We start from the raw sequence: 21,136 nt of genomic DNA, 5'->3' as shown, positions 1-21,136 counted from the left end.
TGGAGTCCCTGGAGGTGTTCAAGACATGTCTGGATCTGGTGCTGGTGGTCTGGTTTAATGGTTCAATGGTTACAGTGATAATGCTGCGTGGATGGTGGACTTGATGATTACTTAAAATTCTCTTCCAATACTGATGATTCTACGATGATTCCACAGTTCTATCCTCTGTAACTACTGTTTAAATCTGATCTTTTCCCTGACTTTCAACCTATTTCAATCCTGCAAGGACCTGCATACTCCTCCCCTGGCAGCTGTTTGGTATTGCCAATAACTTTGGAACAACAATAACTTTTTCCATGATATTTAATGAGTACGGGAAAAGTTTTTTTCATGGGATGCAAACAATTAGGAATTGCAGCAAAGAAGCCTGTTTAAGGCAGGTGACTGCATTGTGCAATTTACTAAGACATTGATCAGCTTTCTGCCACCAACAAGATTAGTTACAGAGGGAACTCAGTCTATTATCCTAAAGAGGTTAGTCAGAATTAAAGACTAGGGTAGACAAATGTCCATAATTATGCAGAGAGAATTTGTATTAAAAATCTTTACTGTGCAAAGATATGCAATAATTTTCTTCTTTATTTAACACAATAGAATGTGTGTTCTTTTTTGTGTGCTTTCTTTCCCAGATTCAAACATGTTGCCATCCAGTTTGTCCATACTGGGTTGGATCTTCAAATGGGACTTACTGGCCCATGTAGGTAGAGGTCTGCTGAATGTAAATTGTACAAAACTAGTGGTATCAAAACTGCTGTGGGCAGATGATACATATTTGCATGGGTTGACACTGTTTTCAAAAGGGTTAGAATTTACTAAGTACTGTAAGTTCTTTTTTCAGCAAGCGTGAGTCCCTGCAGTGGCAGATAGTATCAGAGTTAATCCTGTTCTGTCTATTTTGTTAAGATTACTTGGATTGCTGGGAATAGATGCTCGTATTCATCATCAGCCAATAACAGCCTCAGCATACACTGAAGGTGGCAGAGATAATGTAATTAGGAAACAATGAGGAGGGGTCTAAATTTGAGATGAAAGTGGAATGCCTTGAACAACTCTAAGAAATATAAAAAGTTTAGCAGTGTATGCTTAGGCATGTAATCTGTTTTAAACAAATGCAGAATACAGAATACAGAAGCTAACTGGGCTGTTGATAAAGAGATTTGTAATATTCAAATTTATGTGCTCACAGGCTTCAAATTCTGCTGTCAAAAAGGGGTAGTTCATACTTTAAACTATTTTTAATGCCTTTTGTACAGACCAACAGTAGTGTCATGAACATTGCAAATTTATCTTTGCAACTGGAAAGTCTAGAAACAAAATTTCCCACCAAATTTGAAACCTCAATCTCTACAGGGAATGGGCATCAAAAAACCACTGGAAGAGTAAGACATCTGAAAACACCCAGATACTCTTCAGGCTGTCAACAGCTGCATAGAGAATCTTGTTGCCAAACATTTAATTTCAGTCTATTTAATACACATTTTGAAAAGATGGGAAACATCTACTGTTCCTAGACTTTGGATTTGTTGATAGTTTAAGGAGAAAGAGACAAAAAGAGGCAAGTGATCACAGTATACAGTAATGGATCACATTCAGCTAAGAAGCTTAACTAAGTATTTTAAAGCAAAATACTTCACACGATTGAAACCAGCAGGTTATAGCATTTCCTAAAACATCTGGAGTTGCCTCTGTAGTACTGATCTATGGTAAGACTCCTCCTGTATTGTAGCATATTACATTATAAAAAAGTCACTGCATCCAATTATTCATAAATGTATAGCTCATTGTAGAGTGCTTTTAATGAAATAGGTTTGCAGACTGAAGTTAGTCTATTTCTGGCTGTAGCCTGAACACAACTGAGTAATTAACACTGCTTAATTAGGTCCTGATACGAGCAAGGTGCATCATAATAACAGACATTAAAGAAACCTTTAGACTAGACAGATTTATGTTACTGTAGTCTTCTTCTATCTTGGAAAGTACAGCAGTTGGTGCTGACATAAGTCCATTTTGACTCCTTATTTAATTCCTTAGGAAGGCATTTTATATTTGTCCTAAGTAGATCCCAAGTTTTTCCACTTCATAAAACCTGAGCCATGCCTAACAGCAATGCTTTAAAGTGAGATGCTACTGTCTGCTGTTGGCTATTCTTTCTAAAAGCTTCCTTTCCATCTCAGAAAAAATGCCAAAAGAATTGTATCATCTACTGAGAGATTTTGAATTCTTAGCAGAAGACACAGCTTCTCTTGAAGGGGCTCTTGAAATCTCTCAAACATACTTCAACTCTTTTCCTGATAAATGAAATCAGAAGCCCTTAGCAGACAGATCAACTTATTCAAAATGTACTACTGTAGATAGTAAGCCAGCTCCCAGTTATGTGCCAGGCACATATTTATTTTCAATGGCCTCTGGTCTCAAAAGATTGTACCCTGTGGACCTCATGTCTGGCACATTTCCCACTATAGATGTAACATTCTTTCACTGCAACAGGAGTTTCATCCTGCTGACATTCCTAAGGCATTCTTCTTATTGGTGATTCCAGCAGCAGATTGCACAGTACCCTTACATGCATTTGTGTGTCTATGCATGTGGATGCTGACATGAACCACAATGGAGTTCTAAACAGTGCTATTTAAAAGCAAAAGCAACTCCCCAATCCCCGTTTCCTCAGATGATGCTAGATCATGGAAGGGTTGGTATCACAGTACCCTGTGGCAGCAGATATCTTTCTCTCCAAACAATCCTGGCCTTCTCTGTTTATCTCACCTAACACTTAGTGCTGCAGTCCCCAAAAGGATTTTTTGCTGTGCCTCATCATTTCTCTGCAAGTTTAAGTGAATTTTGTAATATCTTTTAATATACCATTTCTTGGGAGTTGCCAGAGTATGTTTATTAATAGAAACATTTTTGGTCTGGGAAATTCATAACAATTTTCACGTAAAGAGAATCTGTAACAGAGCAATCCCACAATAATAAAACAAAAATATTAAGACAAGTATAATTTCTTAAAATAACACAGGTACAAACACAGTTGAAGAGCACAACATTAAAAAGCTGAAGCTTCATGAACAATTGTATAGTAGGCAACCAAAATTCAACAGATAGGCACATTACTTCACAGACATGTTTCCTAAAGGTAGCTTCTTAGATGCTTTCCCAGGAAGGGGTTCATCTATCAAGTACTGTAAATTGCAAATAATTTGTTGGACTGCCTCACATATGAACCTCCAGTAGATCAAATCAGAAAGTGTGTGACTCAGACCATGATCAGGACTGTGAGGGTTATTTATCTGGAAATCCATCCAAAGTGTAACTGTACAAGTGTGCAACTAAAGATCTGACAGACAAAGTTTGCTGGAAGCAGTGTAGTAACTCAATTCAGGTATCTGGAGCAAAACAAAAGTTAAGAGCTCTTGGTCACAAAATTCTTCACATCTGGCATAGACAACATAGGCAGGTATCATGGGGTGTGGAGCTCATGTCCCAGAAGTTTGCCCTGTTTTCCATTCTATTAGTCTAATGGAAAATGCAACTTAAACATTGACCCTCTTTAGTTCATCCTAATTGTAAACCCAATTTTAACATTTGCAGTAGTAGAAAATAACATTTCCCTTTTCAGCTGAACATCTTAGTTCTGCTGGAATTAGCAGGAAAGTATTATTTTCCCTTTCAACAATCACCACACTTAGGAAGTTAAAGCTGCTTCATAAAACTTGACTTTAAATTTGTGCAGTTTACAACAGAGTATTTCAGTTGTAAAGGGCCCTGACTACTTCCGGACAAAAGTTAGAGCCTCTTGTCAAGGACATTGCCAAATGCCTCAAACATCGACAGGCAGGGTACACCAACCACCTTTAGGAAGCTTCTTCAAGCTTCTGCTACTCAATCTCTTCTCTAGATGTAGAGTGCTCTCTCACTCCTCAAGATTACCTTTTTTTAATCACCTATATTTTACAACATGGAGTAAGACACCTGCTATTAACTAGTGGGGTATTCCTGTCCTTAAAAATTAAAAAGTCAAGTTAAAGGCTTCTCTAGAAGTTCATGCCATTTTACAAGCTGCAAGATACAAATTTATGAGTGAAGCACAACATCCATATAGCAGGTAGAGGTTCTAGCCCTCAAAAAGTCATCTAGCCCTAGGGTTAAAAGACATAAAGAGCCATAACAATTAAGTTTCAAAAGGAAGTGGAAAAAGCTGATGAAAAATTTCCTTACCAGGCTATTTGATAAGGGTTAATATTAACTAATGTTAACTAATAAGCTTGTGAAATGCACTGTTGAACTTAAGGAGATCTCAGGACCCCTCATCCGCTGAAAATTAGTCAAGAAACAGACTAATCATGCTGGAACACAGAATGTGATTGGGGTGGGTGTCAGAGTTGACAGTCACTAAATAACAGCCTTTTCCTACCTTTTTGTCTGGATGACCTGTAAGTACTGATATGGTTTAACTTCTTGGTGATCTATTTTTGTCTGAGCAATGTCCTTGGAAAGTTTCTGTGCACTGTTCACTTCAGAAAAGCAGTCCAATGACAAACAGTGAAAAAAGTTTTATTTGCTCTGTATCTTGCAACAAGTCAAGTGTAATAATCCACAGTATCTTCCCAAGTATAGTCTGTCATAAAATATGAACAAAAGCATCTTTTTAATGCATACACTGTCTTCCAAGAAAAAAATTATTATAGCAGATTAAGAACAAACCTACAGCATTCTTTTACTTTAGCTGGTTCTGATATAGAGGCATACTTTTTTATTTGAGAATCAACTCCCAGAGACTTAGCTAATTGCACAGCATTTGTATCATCACTGATTAGTGTCCCAAGAGCCACAAGCAGTCTAAAAATGGCTTCAAGATCTTGAACAACTTCCATAACTGTGCTGATTACTGATAAACATTGAGCTTTGCCCTCAATGTTATTGACTTTATGTAAACATACAGCATAGTTCAATGTCAGTGTGGCCAGTGCAATGTGGATGTTCTTATTATTGCCTGATTTTGTTTCTATTGCTTGTGTCATTATTTCATCCCTCTGTTCCATCATGAGCTTCTGGCCTGCACAGCTGACAAAACAATTGCAAAGAGCTCTAAGTGCCAACAGCTGGTTTGCTTGTTTGCCTTTAGGATTCAGAAATTTAAGGAGAAGGATGATAAATTGTACTTGCTCCTTTTCACTGCAGAAGTTTTCATTCACAGTGGGATGCCTGACAGACAATCTAAGAATGTCTAGCGCTGGAAAGACAATATCTAAGAAACAAAACAGAACAAAATTTTAGTATTAATACTGCATTATGTGTAAATTTATCAGTGAGTTTCTTTCAGATGCAGACCTTCTTAGCCCTGCAGGTTTGGGTACAGACAGTAACAGTTTCATGCATAAGTAAAGCATAAATTGTTTCATATTCATAAAGACAAATATTGACAAATCCATTCTAGTAACACTTCAATTATCATTTAAAAAAATCCATAATCCTTAATTTAGGATTAACATAGTACTTTGCAGAACATCTTAAAATCTTTTCTAAAATCTCTAATTGATAACACTGAAGGCAAGCACAATATGGTGACTAATCCAAAAAAGTCTCTGAAAACTGGAAGTTCAGTGACTGAACATCCCTACGTAGACAGCATCTCCCTTTGTCCTCATTCCATAACTTACAGTACAGTATAGTTACAATACTGCCTACAGGAAAAGAAAATAAAAAAAATGTTCTCAACTGAAGAGTTGTAAATTATTGTAAGGAAACTGAACTGAAAGCTTGTAATGTCCTTCCTTTCCCAAATTCTGAATACATGTCTCTTTGAATCTACTACTGTTATCCAATGCTTACAACCAAATCAAAGCTGAGCCTGCCCCACTACTTATAGAGGTTTTTCCTGCAGATATGCAGAATCTTCAGAATTAATGCTTCGTACAATACAAAGAGTCTGGAAGGCATGACATAAGCCATCACCAGCTCTTCATTATTACGCTCCACTTAATCCAATACAGTTGGATTACGTGATATTATAAAATGAGCATGAATTTTTAATACTGAAATGTTCTTCCTGTTAGTAAATCTTTAACTGCAATTTTAAAAAAGCAGTTCATTTTAACCATTCTTAGATATTTGTATATGCAAACAATAATTTTTCCAGAATGTGCTGTAACAACCAAAATAGCTTTTCAAATCCATTAGTGCTGACAATATTATCAAATGTAATTATATTACCTCTACTTACATTCTTCCAACATGTCATTTCATGAATGCAGTTTTGATCATACAACATAGCATCAGTAACTTCTTCTCAACCATATTAAACAGGAGCTACTTTTGATTTTTTTCCCCATAATTTATCTCCATGATTTCATCTCTCATTTGGTAACAGCTTAGGATGCCAAGTTCACACTTCCTTACTCTATTTCCTGACAAGTCTCACATCTTTTTGAGGATGGCCCTGCTAATGAAATAATCATAACTGATTTTTATATCAAGTTTCCCCTTTATGTTTATTATTGTGCCAACAAAACTTGACAACCAATTACCAAGTTGCCCCGGAAGCTGATCACTGCTCTCAGCACCTTTTATTCATCTTCTCTTTTCTGCTAGGGCTATCAAGTCTTTGGGACAGACTCAGTGTAACACACAGCATGATGAGACTTTTCATTCATGGTGAAGTACTGATGAGGTGACACATAAAACAATTTTAAGAGTTTACCTTCTGGCCAGTTAACTGCTCTCCATAAGGTCTGAAGTTGCTGTGCCGTAGGTGTTTCCGTAGAGGTGTTGCATGTTGCAGACAGTAACTTTTCTAGGATTATCAAGTCATCTTCGGTAAGCTTATGTTCTTCAGCTGCACTGCCATTAAGTTCCTTTAATTTGCCTGTAATACCAAAAGAAGAGGCACAACTTTACCAAAATAGAACTTCAGAAATCGAGATCTCAGCTGAAATGCTACAAAAGCACTTTATGAGCAAGTAACAACTATTGCAATTGAGTGGTTTTTGGAGGGTCAGATTTTTAAACATGTTTTCCAATTTCATAATTTCCCATTTAAGTTTTTAATTATCACAATGATTGCTACTATTATTTCCACTTTAACAGCACAACACAAAGATTCATAATTTGTAGAAAAATTTTAGAAAATGCCTACATAAAGATAAAAATGCAGAAAAGAGTCATAAGAACAGCAGAATGTTCATAACTGAAATATAATTTCTTTTTGCTTTTTTATTAAGTAGTAAAAACAATAAGGTACTATATGTTCTTAGTGTGATCACAATTTTTTTAATTTTTACTTCAATCATGTGATCATGTTTTGCTTATGACATGTGCTATATTCAATCTTCAGTGTGATCTAAAAATCCAAGTATTAGATTAATGTAATGGATCTAGCATTAAGGAAAGGTTTGTTTTAAAAAGCTCAGTTAGTCAAGTTACTTCAAAAACATTTTTTAAAAAATCCTTGATATTAAAACACTGACCCAGTATCTGCGTAGGATTGGCCTGGTCAAAGGTGACAGCATCCTTCTTTGGAAAATAAATATTTTCAACTTTAGCTGCAGCTGACTGGTAGGCATCCATTCCTAAAGAAGGGCAATACAGAGCATTCAACAGTGTACCAAGGTGTCAGATATAGAATGATGACCTAGCAGTAACTCTCTACTGCTGGACATTACTCAGAAAGCAAAAAACCCTGAATGTCAATGCAAATAGCTGTCATTCCTTACATTATTTTTACATTCAGGGGTTAAAACTGAAAGCAATACCTTCACAAACTGTTCCCCCCTCATGTAAAAGTTTACAAGTTGAAATTATTAACAGTCATTTCTTAATTATGTGAACCAAATACACAGTCACTTATAGCAATGGCTATTGTAGTTAACAAATGAAAATGGCAAGGGACTTTTTAGGAAAAATACCCCTCTTGCCCCTGAAATCTTATAATTTTATTATTTTCATAATGAAAGTGTTTACATATTAGAAGATTTGCAGATATGACCAAGTTATGGCACATGCAACAGTAGCCTGAAATGTCTTTTTTTAAGGAGCAATATAAAGCTTTTATCATCACCTATAATGATTTCTTAAACTCACAGGTCATTTAGTCACTGATATTGTATAATGCTCATTAACTATATTTCTGGTCAACAACATAACTACTAGGAGATCAATAATCCTCTCAGATTATTATTATACATTTTAAAGCTCGTGTGCATGATTCCTACATGCAAAGGAAGGCTCTGTTATCCTTATTTTATGATTAATTTCAGAGTATAAGCAGCTTCAATCTGCTATTTTTAATATAGTATGAATTTGCATAAATGCAGAATTCATGTCAGAGAAAAAAACCAAACCTAACAATCAGGAATGTTTTTCACTGGCAGACATAGTCTCTTACCCGTAAATGGATCAACCCCACCTGCTGGACGTACTGTGTTTGATGCTGAACCAGGAACATAGCGACCAGCACCTAACAAAGATGTCAGATTTTTAAACACCACTACCAATAAAGAGGTAATGTATACCTGTATTTAGTTACTATTTTTCAAACAAGACTATTAAAAGGGATTTTTCTGCACTAAAGGAATTACAAAGTAGTGTTCAATACTTCTTTAAGGATTAAATCCATGCCTGTGCGAAGATGGTGGTGGTGACAGCATTCACAAGCTAAGTGAGTCCACAGCTGGGAGACACTGTGTCATCACTGTGGGACACCATGGGATCTCTGGCACTCACAGGTGAAGAGAGCTTCAGCACAGCAGATACCTTATCCATGACAAGTTCCAGCAGGAGGGCACACTCCTCTGGCCTTGACTCTCTTTGTGGCTGAGCTATGAGTGGTTCTCCTGTGGGAGTTGGACTCTCTTGCACTGAGGCCTCCACGTGCAGAGATCACAAAGCCACAAAAGCCATGGAGAAGAAACAGCTAGACACAGAAAGACTGTCAAGATTGCTAAGACTGAAGGCTGTGAGTTTTTCTAACAGCATAAAGGCTTCTGCTCTACCTGAAGATCTGCAACTGCAGAGCAGGCAGTGAGCACCCTGGCACTGGTGTGGACAAACACCCAGCAGTGATGTGTTAAGACCCAGCTGAGACTGCACCTCATATCTGCAAAAACAGGAAAGGCAAGCAGCAGTGATGGGAAGCAGAGTAACCTCCTGCAGGCGAGGGAGGCACCTGCCTATGCATATGGCCTGGTAGCTTGGGAGGTATGTGTCTGCTGGGGCAAGGATTCAGGATGCCACAGAGACACTGCCAAGCCTTGCCCAGCCTTCAAGCAGGTATTGGAGGATATCAAGAGTGATTAGAGAGCTCTGAGAACAAGGATGAAGAGTGAAGGGCATTTCTTTGTTACTCTGAACAAAGCAAAAATGCTTGAATAGAAATGGACTCATCAAGTGGGTCAGCAACTCACTGCATGGCTGGTTTTGCAGACAAGATTTTGGCATCAAGTGATTACAGGAACCTCTCTGAGGAACAGAAGCTACTAATCAGGGATGGGAGAAGTCTGCCAATGAAGGGCTGGAACTGAGAATGTTTTTGCAAACAAGATTGCTAAACTAGTGAGGAGGACTTTACAATAGCTATACCAGTGAGGATCAGAATCTAAAATACAGGGGGGATGATACCAGTGAAGATTATGTTTAAAAACATGTAAAAATGAAAATAGAAAACTACCTCTATGAATATACCCAATCTTGTATATGAAGTCTGGCATATGAAGTCTGGCAAAACGAAAGATTTAGGTCCTTACTCTTCTGCTGCAGTGGACAGAGTGACATGAGGCAGACCCAACAGCAGAGGGTTTAGCTCTGCTGAACAGATCTCAGTATGCTTTGCAGTGGCAGAGCCCACCTTACCAGGCTGTTCCACACTTCTGCCCCAAACAGAGAACTGCAAGAAACAGCTGTCTGGGGCTAAACACGGGATGCAACAGAACACTATCTGACTCATGTGTATCTTAAGTGCTAGCCAGACAGATAGGAATTTTACATTACCTGTAAATGGGTCTGCCCCAGGTATTGTACTTGATCCAGATGAAGAGCCTGGAACATAACGTCCAGCACCTAGTCAAACAACGAGAAAAGCAATGACTATTAAACATACCTTGATGTTATTCAAATCCAGAGAGGGGTAACAAAGCTGGTGAAAGGTCTGGAGTGCCTATCCTATGCGAGTGGCTGAGGGAGCTGGGGTTGTTTAGCCTGGAGAAGGCTCGGGGGACACCTCATCTCACTCTACAACTCCCTGAAAGGAGGTTGTAGACAGCTGGGGATTGGCCTCTTCTCCCAAGCAACCAGTGACAGGAGGAGAGGGCACAGCCCTAAATTGCACCAGGGGAGGTTTAAGTCGGACATGAAGAAGAATTTCTTCACAGAAAGAGTGATTAGATATTGGAAAGAGCTGACCAGGGAGGTGGTGGAGGTGTTTAAGGGAAGACTGAATGTCTTAGTACCATGGTCTAGTTGACATGGTGGTGTTCAGTCATAAGTTAGACTCAATCTCAGAGGTCTTTTCCAACTTAATTACTTCTGTGACAACTGCAGCTCTCAGAGTTACATATAAACTGACAAACCTGTATTCCCATTTCCAGTCTGTTGCAAGAAAAAGATTTAGCTCAATTATTTTAATACTATTTTCTTCTTAAATTCATCTTTGTGAAATTAATTGAATTAGTTTGTTTTAAATGTAATAAGCAGGATGTAATTGATTAACATGGTTTAGCTTATCAGTAATCAACTTGTTCTGTTCTACTGCCTGCCTGAAATAGGCCATTTATGTAATTCACTAAGTTTTGATTAATTCTCTGGCTAAATTTTTGTATTTTATTAATTGCCTTAACAGCATCTGGCACTTAATGTATGAAAACTGGACCTTTCTTAAACTGGAAAAAAAGACTAGACTGAAAAATACAACTGGCTTGATTAGAATTTTGATGAAGATTTTTCTTTTTCTTTTTTTTTTTTTTTTTAGAACTACCTGTGCATTTGCCCTCAATCATTTAAGGATATGAAAATATCTGCAGAAGTTCAAGAGCTAAAACACTGAAGTCTGCCTGGGCAGACAATTTTATGAGTTTCAACAAGGCCAAGTGCTGGGTCCTGCCTCTGGGTCACAACAACCCCGTGCAGAGATACAGGCTGGGGGCAGTGACTGCAAAGCTGCCCAGCAGAAAAGGACTTGGCACTGCTGATCATCATCTGCCTGACCATGACTCAGGAGTGTGCCTATGTGGCCAAGAAGGACAATAGTATCTTGGCTTTTATCCCAGCAGGACCAGGGCAGTGACTGCCCCTCTGCACTTGGCCCTGGTGAGGCCACACCTCAAATCCTGTGATCAGTTCTGGGCCCGTCATGACACTGAACACATTGAGATGCTGGAGCAAGTCCAGAGAAGGGCAATGGAGCTGGTGAAGTGTCTGAAGCACAGGTTTTATGAGAAGCAGCTGAAGTAACCAGGGTTGTTTAAGTGGTGCAGGTGGATCTTACTGCTCTCTACAACTATTTGAAAGGTATTGAGGTGGGGGTCAGTCTCTTCTCCCAGTAACAAGTGACAGGATGCAAAGAAATGGTTTCAAGCTGCACCAGGAGAGGTTTAGATTAATATGTACTGGATTAGATATACTGGAAGGGTGGTCAGGCATTGGAATAGGCTGCTCAGGAAAGTGTCTGAGTCATCATCCCTGAAGCATCTAAAGAACTATGTGCATACAGGGATATGATTTAGGGGTGAACATCGAAGTGGTCAGTTAATGGCTGAACTGAATATTCTTAGAGGTCTTTTCCAATCTTAATGATTCTATGATTCTGTGAAAGTGGAATGGATTGAAAACTGATGCAACAACCATGGCCAGAGGATGGTGATCAGTGCAACATCTACTGGAAGCCAGCCACTGGTGGTGTACCCCAGGAATCAGTACCACATCCAGTCCTGCTCCACATCTTTGCTAATGATGGTGTGGAAGATCAGTCAGAGTGCATCCTCAACAAGTGTGCTGAAGACACAAAACTTGGAGGAGTATCTAACATCATCACTTAAGTTTAAAATATTTACCTGTAAATGGATCTGAAAATTGGTTACTTGTACTCAACAGTGTTTGCCCCTTAGTGTTGTCCATAATAAACTTGGCCACCTGATCCAGAAACATAGGATTTAGATCATTCTTTTGCAGGAAGTTGTATGCAGTCAGCCAAGGATCATCAGTGATGTTATATGGCAGTTTGTAGGAAGGCCCATTTTCATTTACATCAATTGTGAAAACATAGTCATATTCCTTTAAGTGGAATAAAAATAAAAACACATTAGCAGTCTCTCAGCACTTTTTACATAACAATGTATTAAGTGCAGTCTAACACTGGCCCAGACCTAAGCCTAAAAACTTTAAACACTGCTACTTACAGAACATATCAGCAATATTCCGAGAGACTGCAAGTAAACATTTGCTGATTTAGGGTAAACACTAAACATTACTTAGCAACAGCCAAAACATCAATGTGTTGTAACACTGTTGCTATACTATATCCAAAACACACAGCATTGTACCAACTGCTAAGAAGAGTATGAACTCTCAGCCAAAACCATGACAGACTTAAACCTGTATTTTCCAGAATTCTCGCTCAAGAAGAGCAGAGTAAAACAACGTATCATTATAATGTGTGTACAGATATATTACAAAATAAAGATGCATCAGGTCACTCTCATGGACACCTCTGGCTCCCTCCAAAGCTATAGAGCAATCAGATACCTCAAGACATTTCAGTCTTAAAAGCACACTTCTAATGCTAGCAACAATTTCCTAATGTTTCTTTAAAATCTGTGAGAATGAAAATCAGTATCTTGGAGGCATTTCTTCTGTGGTGGAGCCTGACAAGCTTTTCTGTGTATATTTCAGTAAAGGAAATATTTTTCAGCTTTTATGTCTTTAGGTCAGCTTACCTGTCTTTAGGTTCAGTAGTTACTATAGAGAAGCTGTACAAAAGGTCTGGCACCTAACATTTTAGGCAAGCCTGGCATTGTAAATTATGAAGTTCATTTCCTTTGGGAAGGATATTAAAACTAACTTCTCAACTCCTCATTAACAATAAATACAATAGAACTTGATAATTTCTCTATTAATGGTTTACATTTCTCCAAAATAATTTGTGTCCATTGGCTTGCTCATTTTACAAAATGTGTTTCATAAGTAATAAAGTAAACTGTACTTACTTACACTTCTACCTCTGAGATCAAAGGTAACAAAAAAGTTCCTGTTTTCTAATATAGGTATTTTTCAAATACCTCTTTTCTAAATGAAATTTTATCTGAACAAAGACCAGTTACTTAGGAAAGAATAAAACAAATTAAAGTTTGCATATACCTTTCCTTCAAATAAAACTTTTCCAGATGTTTGTTGTGTGGCTCCAGAAGAACCAACAACATCACCGATCTTTATCCATCTTCCTTCACTAACACTCCATTGATATGCTTCTACTTTCCCATTATCTTTAATAAGCCGTGTCTGTCCATCTCTTGTTCCTGTAGGCAGGAGTTAAAACAATTTCAAGGATATGATTTACTTTAGGAGAGAAAAATATTCAAATGGTGCTCAGCTTTAAAAAATTTAAAATAGTTCAACACTTGAAGCAACAGCACAGAAATTAAGTATATCCATGGTTTAACCCCAGATGGCAACTAAGCACCACACAGACACACACACTGGCCTCGTGGCTGGGGTGCAGGAAAGAAACAGATGAATAGAAGTGAAAAATTTGGCAATTGAGATACAATTAAAAAGGTAAATCAAAAACCACAGGCACAAGTAAAACAAAATAAGGAATTCAGACACCCTTCCCATGGGCAGGCAGGTGTTTGGCTGTCTCCAGAGGAGCAAGGCTCCATCAGGCTCAACAGTTACTTGGAAAGACAAACACCAACATTCCAAACATCCCCCCCTCGCTTCCTTCTTCTTCCCTGTAGTCTATATGCTGAACGGTATGGGATATCCCTTGGGTCAGCTGGGGTCAGCTGTCACAGCTGTGTCCCCTCCCAGCCCCCTGCACACCCCCCGCCTCCTCACTGGTGGGATAGGTGAGGAGCAGCAAAAGCATTGGCTTTGTGTTATCCCTGCTCAGCAATAACAAAACAGCCCTGTGTTATCAGCTCTGTTTTCAAGCACAAATCCAAAACACAGCCCCATATTAGCTACTATGGAGAAAATCAACTGTATCCCAGCAAAAACCAGACAAAATACTACATCTCACAACAAGAACAACAGCAATCTTAATGAGCATTTTACAATTATGATAATGGTATCTGCCAGCAGACTAAGTGGCCAAACCAATACTTAGGTCAAATACTTCAGAAGTTTGCTTCTCAGTGAGATGACAATTAAGAAAAGTGATATTCTCCCATAGTCTAACAAGATGCAAAGTTTCATATGGATGTAAGACCTATGCCACTTCCTGATCATAGCCAAGGGCTGAAGTCACCAGTTACTTCACCGTGGGTTAAAAGTATTTGTCTCTTCAAGAATAATGTTTACTACTGCTTCTATTGCATTCTCAAGAACCTCTCAAGTACCTACAAAGTGTGAACTGAGCCCATCAATACTATCTTTCAAGCCAAAACCTAAAGCAGAAAATTTACATTTCTACTTTTATTAAGAAGAAAACCTGCACATTCAGTACTCCTTTTACAAATTACCTGTTTCACATACTCTTGGTACAGCTGGCAGAACAGATAGAAAACATCTCAAACATCAATTCCACCTTTTTCTAAATTATCTCCTAGGAGAATAAAAAAACCCCAAAAACCAAGAAAACCTTGAGTCCTGTTTCCAAAAGAATCTGTGAAGGGATACCAGAGCAAAATTAAGCCATTTCCTTCCCTATTGAAAGGGATTAAAGCTTTAAGTTTGGAAACCGTCAGAAGCTTCAATACCTCAAACCAAGATTTGGAGGCACCTCTAATACAACAGAAATACAATAACTTACCAGGATCCTTAAGGTGTTCTCTTCCAGGAAGGTCATCAGCATTGATATCTCCTAAATCACCAGTTTTAGGATCAATGGATGCTTGGGCAAGCTCATTTTCAAAAGCCTGAATCTCCTCAGCACTTGCTGTACGTTCCAAGGACTCTGTAAACACCCTTATAATTCCATCACTGAACGGAGAAAAAACATTCAAATAGAAATACTATTTCAAATATCACAATGAATGCATAAATTCTGATGGTGACTTCTGTGTCACAAGAAACCATCACTATTTCCAACTATCCCTCCAAATATTATGTTATGAAAGGAATTCGCTCTCATACTAAAACCACACAGAGAAAGAATCAAGCAGGTAACCCCGTCTTCAGAATAATTTTAAAATCAAGATACAATATCCCTGTCAATACCATGCTTACTAAATTTATTCTCATGTCTATTCATGACTTACCACATTTCCAAAGAACTCACTCTACCTCTGTGAATGACATAAAAAAATTACTTCTTGGATGAAGTGTAGTTCATGTTTAAATTTAACACACACACACTCCGATGGCTTTATTTTTAAATATAAATGAAACTGACATCTAAAGTGGTGCTGGCAATTTCTTCAAGGATTATCAGATTTGGATCTACAAATATATTGAAAGTAAAACTTGGGATACCTTGCACCAACTACGATGTCACCATTGTCTAAGACACAGCAGCACCATACAGACTGAGCTGGGAGTCTGATTGTTTGAGCACATTCCCCTTGTTTCCAGATTCTAAGAGATCTATCCTCTCCAGTTGTTACAAAATCTGAAAATAAAAAGATATAAAAAACTTTTGAAGTATATTTTTAGCATACTGTGATAGTGGATGCCATTCTGAAACTGGGTATCTGAAAATCACAACAGTAAAAGAACCTTTCTGCAATTTAGTACTTCTCTCAATTACAAGTAGAGAGCAAAAAGAAATCCACTGTTCACTTGCCTTCTCAAAAAATCCAAAATGCATAAATTGCAGATTAAGCAAACAGACAGTAAATAAAACTGTGCCCAAGACAAAAAAGAACCCTTCATCCTTTAAAGGGCTTGAACAATTTTACAATCATCATAGTTTCATCTTGCTCTATACTTGCATAGGTTCACATTTGTTTCAAAGTGAGTTTTGGAAGCCTACTTTCAGGAAACAGACAAAGCATTTTCAAAAGTCTACAAACTCCTCAATGAGGACTTTTAAGGCATAGGAGGTCTACAATATATGCATCAACCCATATATATGCACTTTACCTGTTGAACAAATGTGCAAGTGTCCCATATACCACACAAATGTCACTGACTTGGAATTTCTTCTGCAACTGGCTCAACAGTTAGTTCTGAACCTCTAAATCTCTAACTCTGAAAACAAATGTAATTAAGCCTCATAACATAAAATTCTTAACCTAAACATTATTGTACATTGTGGAAGTATCTAAATTTACATTATCTCAAACTGGCATGCCACACATTACTATTTTACTGCTTTGCAACAGCACTGAAATAGAGGTGGCAGCTAAGACAATAGTTTCGCTTAAGCCTTCAATTACCCCTAACCCAGAACCTTTTATACCACATACTGCCAGAGCAATTTTGACAGCAGTGCAACTTGGAGTTAATCTCAATGTACTTTTTCATCTATTTACACTATGTTTAAGAAAAAAATTAAATGCTACTGGTGTTCTTTAGCTGTGGCAGTGGCACAGAACATCTGAATACACATCCTGCCATTTCATTTTGAAGGATGTTGTGTAACAGTCAGGAAGGAATCCTACCTTTACATCGAGGGAAGACAGAGATGCTGTATATATAATTTGTATGTCCATAATACACCTGCAGACACTCGCCAGAGATCTGCCATCTTCGAACGCTAGCATCATTAGCACAGGAAAGGAACTCCATTTCACTGAGAATAGCTAAACCCCTCACACAATCTTCATGTCCTTTACAAAAGGAAGAGAAAATTTTAATGCAGTTATTGTCTCCATTAGCAGCAGTATACCACTTTTGTATAGCTCACATCTAAATCCAAGCAACAAATCTTTGTGGGAACAGTCAGAAAAAAAATTAATTGTTCACAATTCTCTGAAAAATATCTTAATTTTTTAGAAGTCATGTGGCTTCTGGGCATACAACTAGACTTTAAAATTCAAGACTTTAAAAGTCATGCCAAGACTGGGCATTCAAGACTTTAAAAATCCTGCCTAAATATTGTTCAGTTTATCCATGCTTTTGTAAGATTTTAATGTTTGTTCTCTTTGTTTGTCCTGACAAGGACGGACCATACCAATGAAATTATCAACTGCAGCAACATTTACCAGTGAATGTTCTTTCACATCTGCCTGCCTTCCACAGTTTTATAGTTTTGTCAGCTGAACCAGTCAACATTAATCCCTGTTCAGGAAGTATCTTCACTGCCCATATTGCAGCTGTGTGACCCTGCAAAAAACCCAACATTGTTAAGACCCGACAGAATCAAATTCAGAGTACTTATTTCATATTCATGTAGAGGAACTTCATACCTGTAATGTCATCATACATTTGTCATTCAACCAGACTTTTGCTGTTGTATCCCATGATCCACTTAATAATGTGCCAAATTTCCCAGATGAAAGGCTGCAAACTGGAATGAACATTTAAGTCAGAACTTAAATTACAAGTACCCTGCACTGCCACAAATCTTATGGCAGCAATTTCAAGAGATTAATTTAAGAGGATTTATTTGGTATTAGTAGCATATTTAGTGTTGAGGAGTCTAGAGAGGAATTAAGTGAACTGTAGTTGCATTGCAACCTAGAAAGAAGCTGCTTAAAATTCTCTTAATTTTAGGTTTAAAAAATCGAAATATTTTTGCCACTCATATTTTTAAATTTCTCTTAGTTACAGATCTCTTCTCTTGGACTAGAATATGATGACAAACAGGTGAGATAACTAGTCAAGACACACAATTAATGCAAATGTGTAGTTTTTAAGAGAAAGAAAAGTTTTGTCTATAGGTATTCATTTATGTCTTCAAGGAGTTATTTCATACAGAAAATACTTAGCTCACCTTCTTGGAGGCCAAAATACTACCACCAAGAAACTGTGGTGACATTCAAAGATTTAGTAGAAAGGTAATCTGCAAATGCTCCAGTAACACAGTGTAAAGCTCTGTATTTAAAACACTAATTAATATTAAATACACATCTAAGTAATAAAATGGGCAGAGAAAGTTTATTTAGGAAGCTCATTTTTTTTACTTGTATTACCTTTGACAAAAAAATACATGAAGAATGAACTGCTTCTTAAAAGTGCAATTCTTGACAAAAGGGTAATCATTCTGTGAATGCCAGGAATTCAGAGAGACAGTTAAAGTTCAAACATTCATCAGGATAAATTTGGAAGTCCTTGCAATGAATGGTCACTGCATGAATTAAGCTTATAAAATCCTATTTGCTGAGGACATAACTAAACAGTTTGCTACACTGTATACCAAATAAATCAAAACTGAGTTGTATAAATTCATTTTAATTTCCTCTCTAATAAGTCACGTTAACTTTTATGTAAAAAACTCCAAAGTACAATTACTACATACCTGTGTTTTTATGACCCTTAAGGACATAAAGAGGAGCTGGGTTGTCAACTGTGAAAATGCAAATATTATGATCATTGCCACCAGTTGCAATCAGCCCACGAGGATAGAGGTCACTTGGAGGTATGATACACACACAAGATACAAAATTTGAGTGGCCACTCATACAGTGCATCTCAGTAAAACCCCTGTTAAGACTTAAACACAGATGATAATCAGTTTAGAATCATGAAAGAAACAGTACTTTATCTGAGTAAATTACAGTTCTTTAATCAATAACTATGCTTGCCTTGTGCTGCATAAGTTCTATGGATGACCTAGAAATAATAAAATTTAAGACAAAAATTACATCCCAGAATTCCTCCCCGTACACAATTCTAAAGCTTTCCACTTATTTTTCAATGCAGTGGTACGCCTGAAGGACTTTTGTTTTTTCTTGCTCATTGGCAAGCACTATGCCAAATTTGATCAGAAATAGCTACAGTTTGTCTTTATGGCATTTTTTCTTGTCTGAAAACTCAAATGTATAGCTAAGTACACACTAAAGTAAGAGCACACAAATGAAGTTTAATGCCTGTCAACTGTATTCACTGGCTCTTCATTAGGAGTACTACAGAGGAATAAAAGTTAAACAGATCATAACTGACTCAGTCAGTACCCTCATTTCTTCACCCTGAGCCAATCTCACTAGTTACAGCACTAACTGAAAAAAGCTACTTATTCCCATAGACTAAATATGCAGGTTGTGGTGCTGTGTGCTTGTTTTGTTTTCTTGTGTTTGTTCCCTGCCCTCAAAAACACAAGCTTTCATACTGTTATCCTTCAAACCCTAATGCTTGGCAAGCTTGATATATGTAAGGAAATCATGATACTCTTCTAAATTCTAAAACATTTCACCTTAAGGCACATAGAACAAATCACAGAAGACAACATCTCTTCTTGGAAAAGCTGAACCAAAATAGCACACAGCACTGTGCTCACCCACTGAACCCTGACTACTGTAGTTCCTAAGCCTTCAAAGGAGAGAGGGATAATCAATATCAACATTATAAGTTGATACAATTAAGTTATCTCTTCTTCCTTACAAAGACCTCAAAAACTATGGTTCAGAACTAGAATTCCTTTCCTGCTGCAAATTTCTGTGCAATTTAGCAAGTTCTTTCTCTTGTGATGAGAGACTTAGTAAGACCCACTTAATAAGATTAGTTTTTCTTCACCTCAGTCACAGAGCTCCAGAGAACAATACAAAGATGTATGTAAGCACTTGGCAAATTTGCCAATTATTTCTATTTCACATGAAGGCAATGGGAAGAATATTCATGCCTAGTAAGTTCAGAATACAGATCACAATACAAAACTATAGTATGGGGGAGGAGGTACATCCTGTAGCTTCCAGCAATATCCCACATCCACTATACATATTGCTTAGCAGTGTATCTGGTCTGCTTCTGGTCAAAGTAATATGCTGAAAAATTCACTTTGTGAATTCAACTACACAAATTCAGAAGGAGACAACCCTGTACAACATGAGTATCAGAAAAATTAATCTCGGGGTATTTTTTTATTTTTCTATGCCTTTGTGTATTTAATTTTCTGTACAGTTTTTTGTTCATATTCCATTTTACATTTAAAAAAGCTGGCTTAGCAAAGGTGAGAAAGGATAGGATTTTTTTAAACATTCAAAGCACACTGCCTTATTAGCAAAATAGCAGCACTGTTACTTAGCAGGATTACTTGGGCACTGAACACCACGAGGTAGAAGCAACTCTATTAATACCACCTAGAAAAAAAGATGCTTAGAACTATTGACATTTTAACCATTTCTAAAGCACACTACAACATCGATGTACAGCAAACTGCTTAAAAACAAACTACTTTCCCCAAAGGCATACAGAAGTTGGGCTTGCTCAGCCTGGAAAAAAAGAAAATAGCATGGAGACCTCATAGCAACCTTCCAGTATCTAAAGGGCCTACAGGGCCCCCACAGAGAAGCTGTGGATACCCCATTCTCGGAAGTACTCAAGGCCAGGATGGATAGGGCTCTGAGCCGTAGAGCTCTTAACTCTTCTTGTGAAAGCTGTCCCTGCCCGTGATTGAGGGACTAGGACTAGATGATCTTGAAGGTCCTTTCTAAACTCTTAACATGATTCTATGCAAGTGACAATGCCAGCCACGAACGCCTCCTGTGAATAGGTTCCCAGTGCCCTCCACCTCCCTCGATCCCACCAAATCTGCTGGCAGCCCCTGAGGAGAACTCAGCTGCATAGAGAATTCGGCGGGGCACGGGCGGGGCACGGGCGGAGCCCCTGCAGCGCCACCTCCATGCTCTCCACCGCGGCCCAGCACTCACCCATCAGGGGCCCAGAGACGCGCCGTTCTGTCCCGCGAGACGGACACGAAGCAGCCTTCCGGAAAGAGGCCACGAGTGAGGCCCCGCACATCCTGCCCGTGCCCCAGCAGGGTGCAGCGCAGCCGGAATGTGCTGCCCTCACCCGCCATGACGGCAGCGCCGGCCAGACACACCACGGCCCTCGCCGCCGCCGGAAGTCGTGCCGGAAGTGTTGTAACAGGTCCCGCCGCCGGGCCAACGCG

At 38.2% G+C, this 21,136-nt stretch overlaps 1 protein-coding gene across 2 annotated transcripts; it reads right to left on the bottom strand.

Moving 5' to 3' along the window:
• Window positions 1-2,832: 2,832 nt before the first annotated feature.
• Window positions 2,833-21,103, bottom strand: PLAA (phospholipase A2 activating protein). Of its 2 annotated transcripts, XM_053932296.1 has the most exons (16): window positions 20,895-21,103; window positions 18,548-18,741; window positions 17,496-17,596; window positions 17,292-17,412; window positions 16,749-16,916; window positions 15,619-15,754; window positions 14,957-15,126; window positions 13,342-13,499; window positions 12,039-12,258; window positions 9,982-10,050; window positions 8,381-8,452; window positions 7,464-7,565; window positions 6,698-6,862; window positions 5,164-5,245; window positions 4,412-4,615; window positions 2,833-3,383 (listed from the first exon to the last, which is right to left on the bottom strand). In XM_053932296.1, exons 1-15 carry the CDS (start codon window positions 21,041-21,043, stop codon window positions 4,552-4,554), a joined length of 1,971 nt encoding a protein of 656 aa, XP_053788271.1. In that variant the 5' UTR covers window positions 21,044-21,103; the 3' UTR covers window positions 2,833-3,383; window positions 4,412-4,551. The 2 variants fall into 2 exon arrangements, with proteins under 2 accessions (XP_053788271.1, XP_053788270.1); XM_053932295.1 differs by having other exon boundaries at window positions 4,412-5,245; window positions 20,895-21,090.
• Between the last annotated feature and the right edge of the window lie 33 nt (window positions 21,104-21,136).

The sequence above is a fragment of the Vidua chalybeata genome, chromosome Z (genome assembly GCF_026979565.1).
Source record: "Vidua chalybeata isolate OUT-0048 chromosome Z, bVidCha1 merged haplotype, whole genome shotgun sequence".
NCBI classification, from domain to species: Eukaryota; Metazoa; Chordata; class Aves; order Passeriformes; family Viduidae; genus Vidua; species Vidua chalybeata.
The sequence above is the reverse complement of the archived record's forward strand: the minus strand, read 5'-3'. Positions and strand labels throughout refer to the sequence as shown.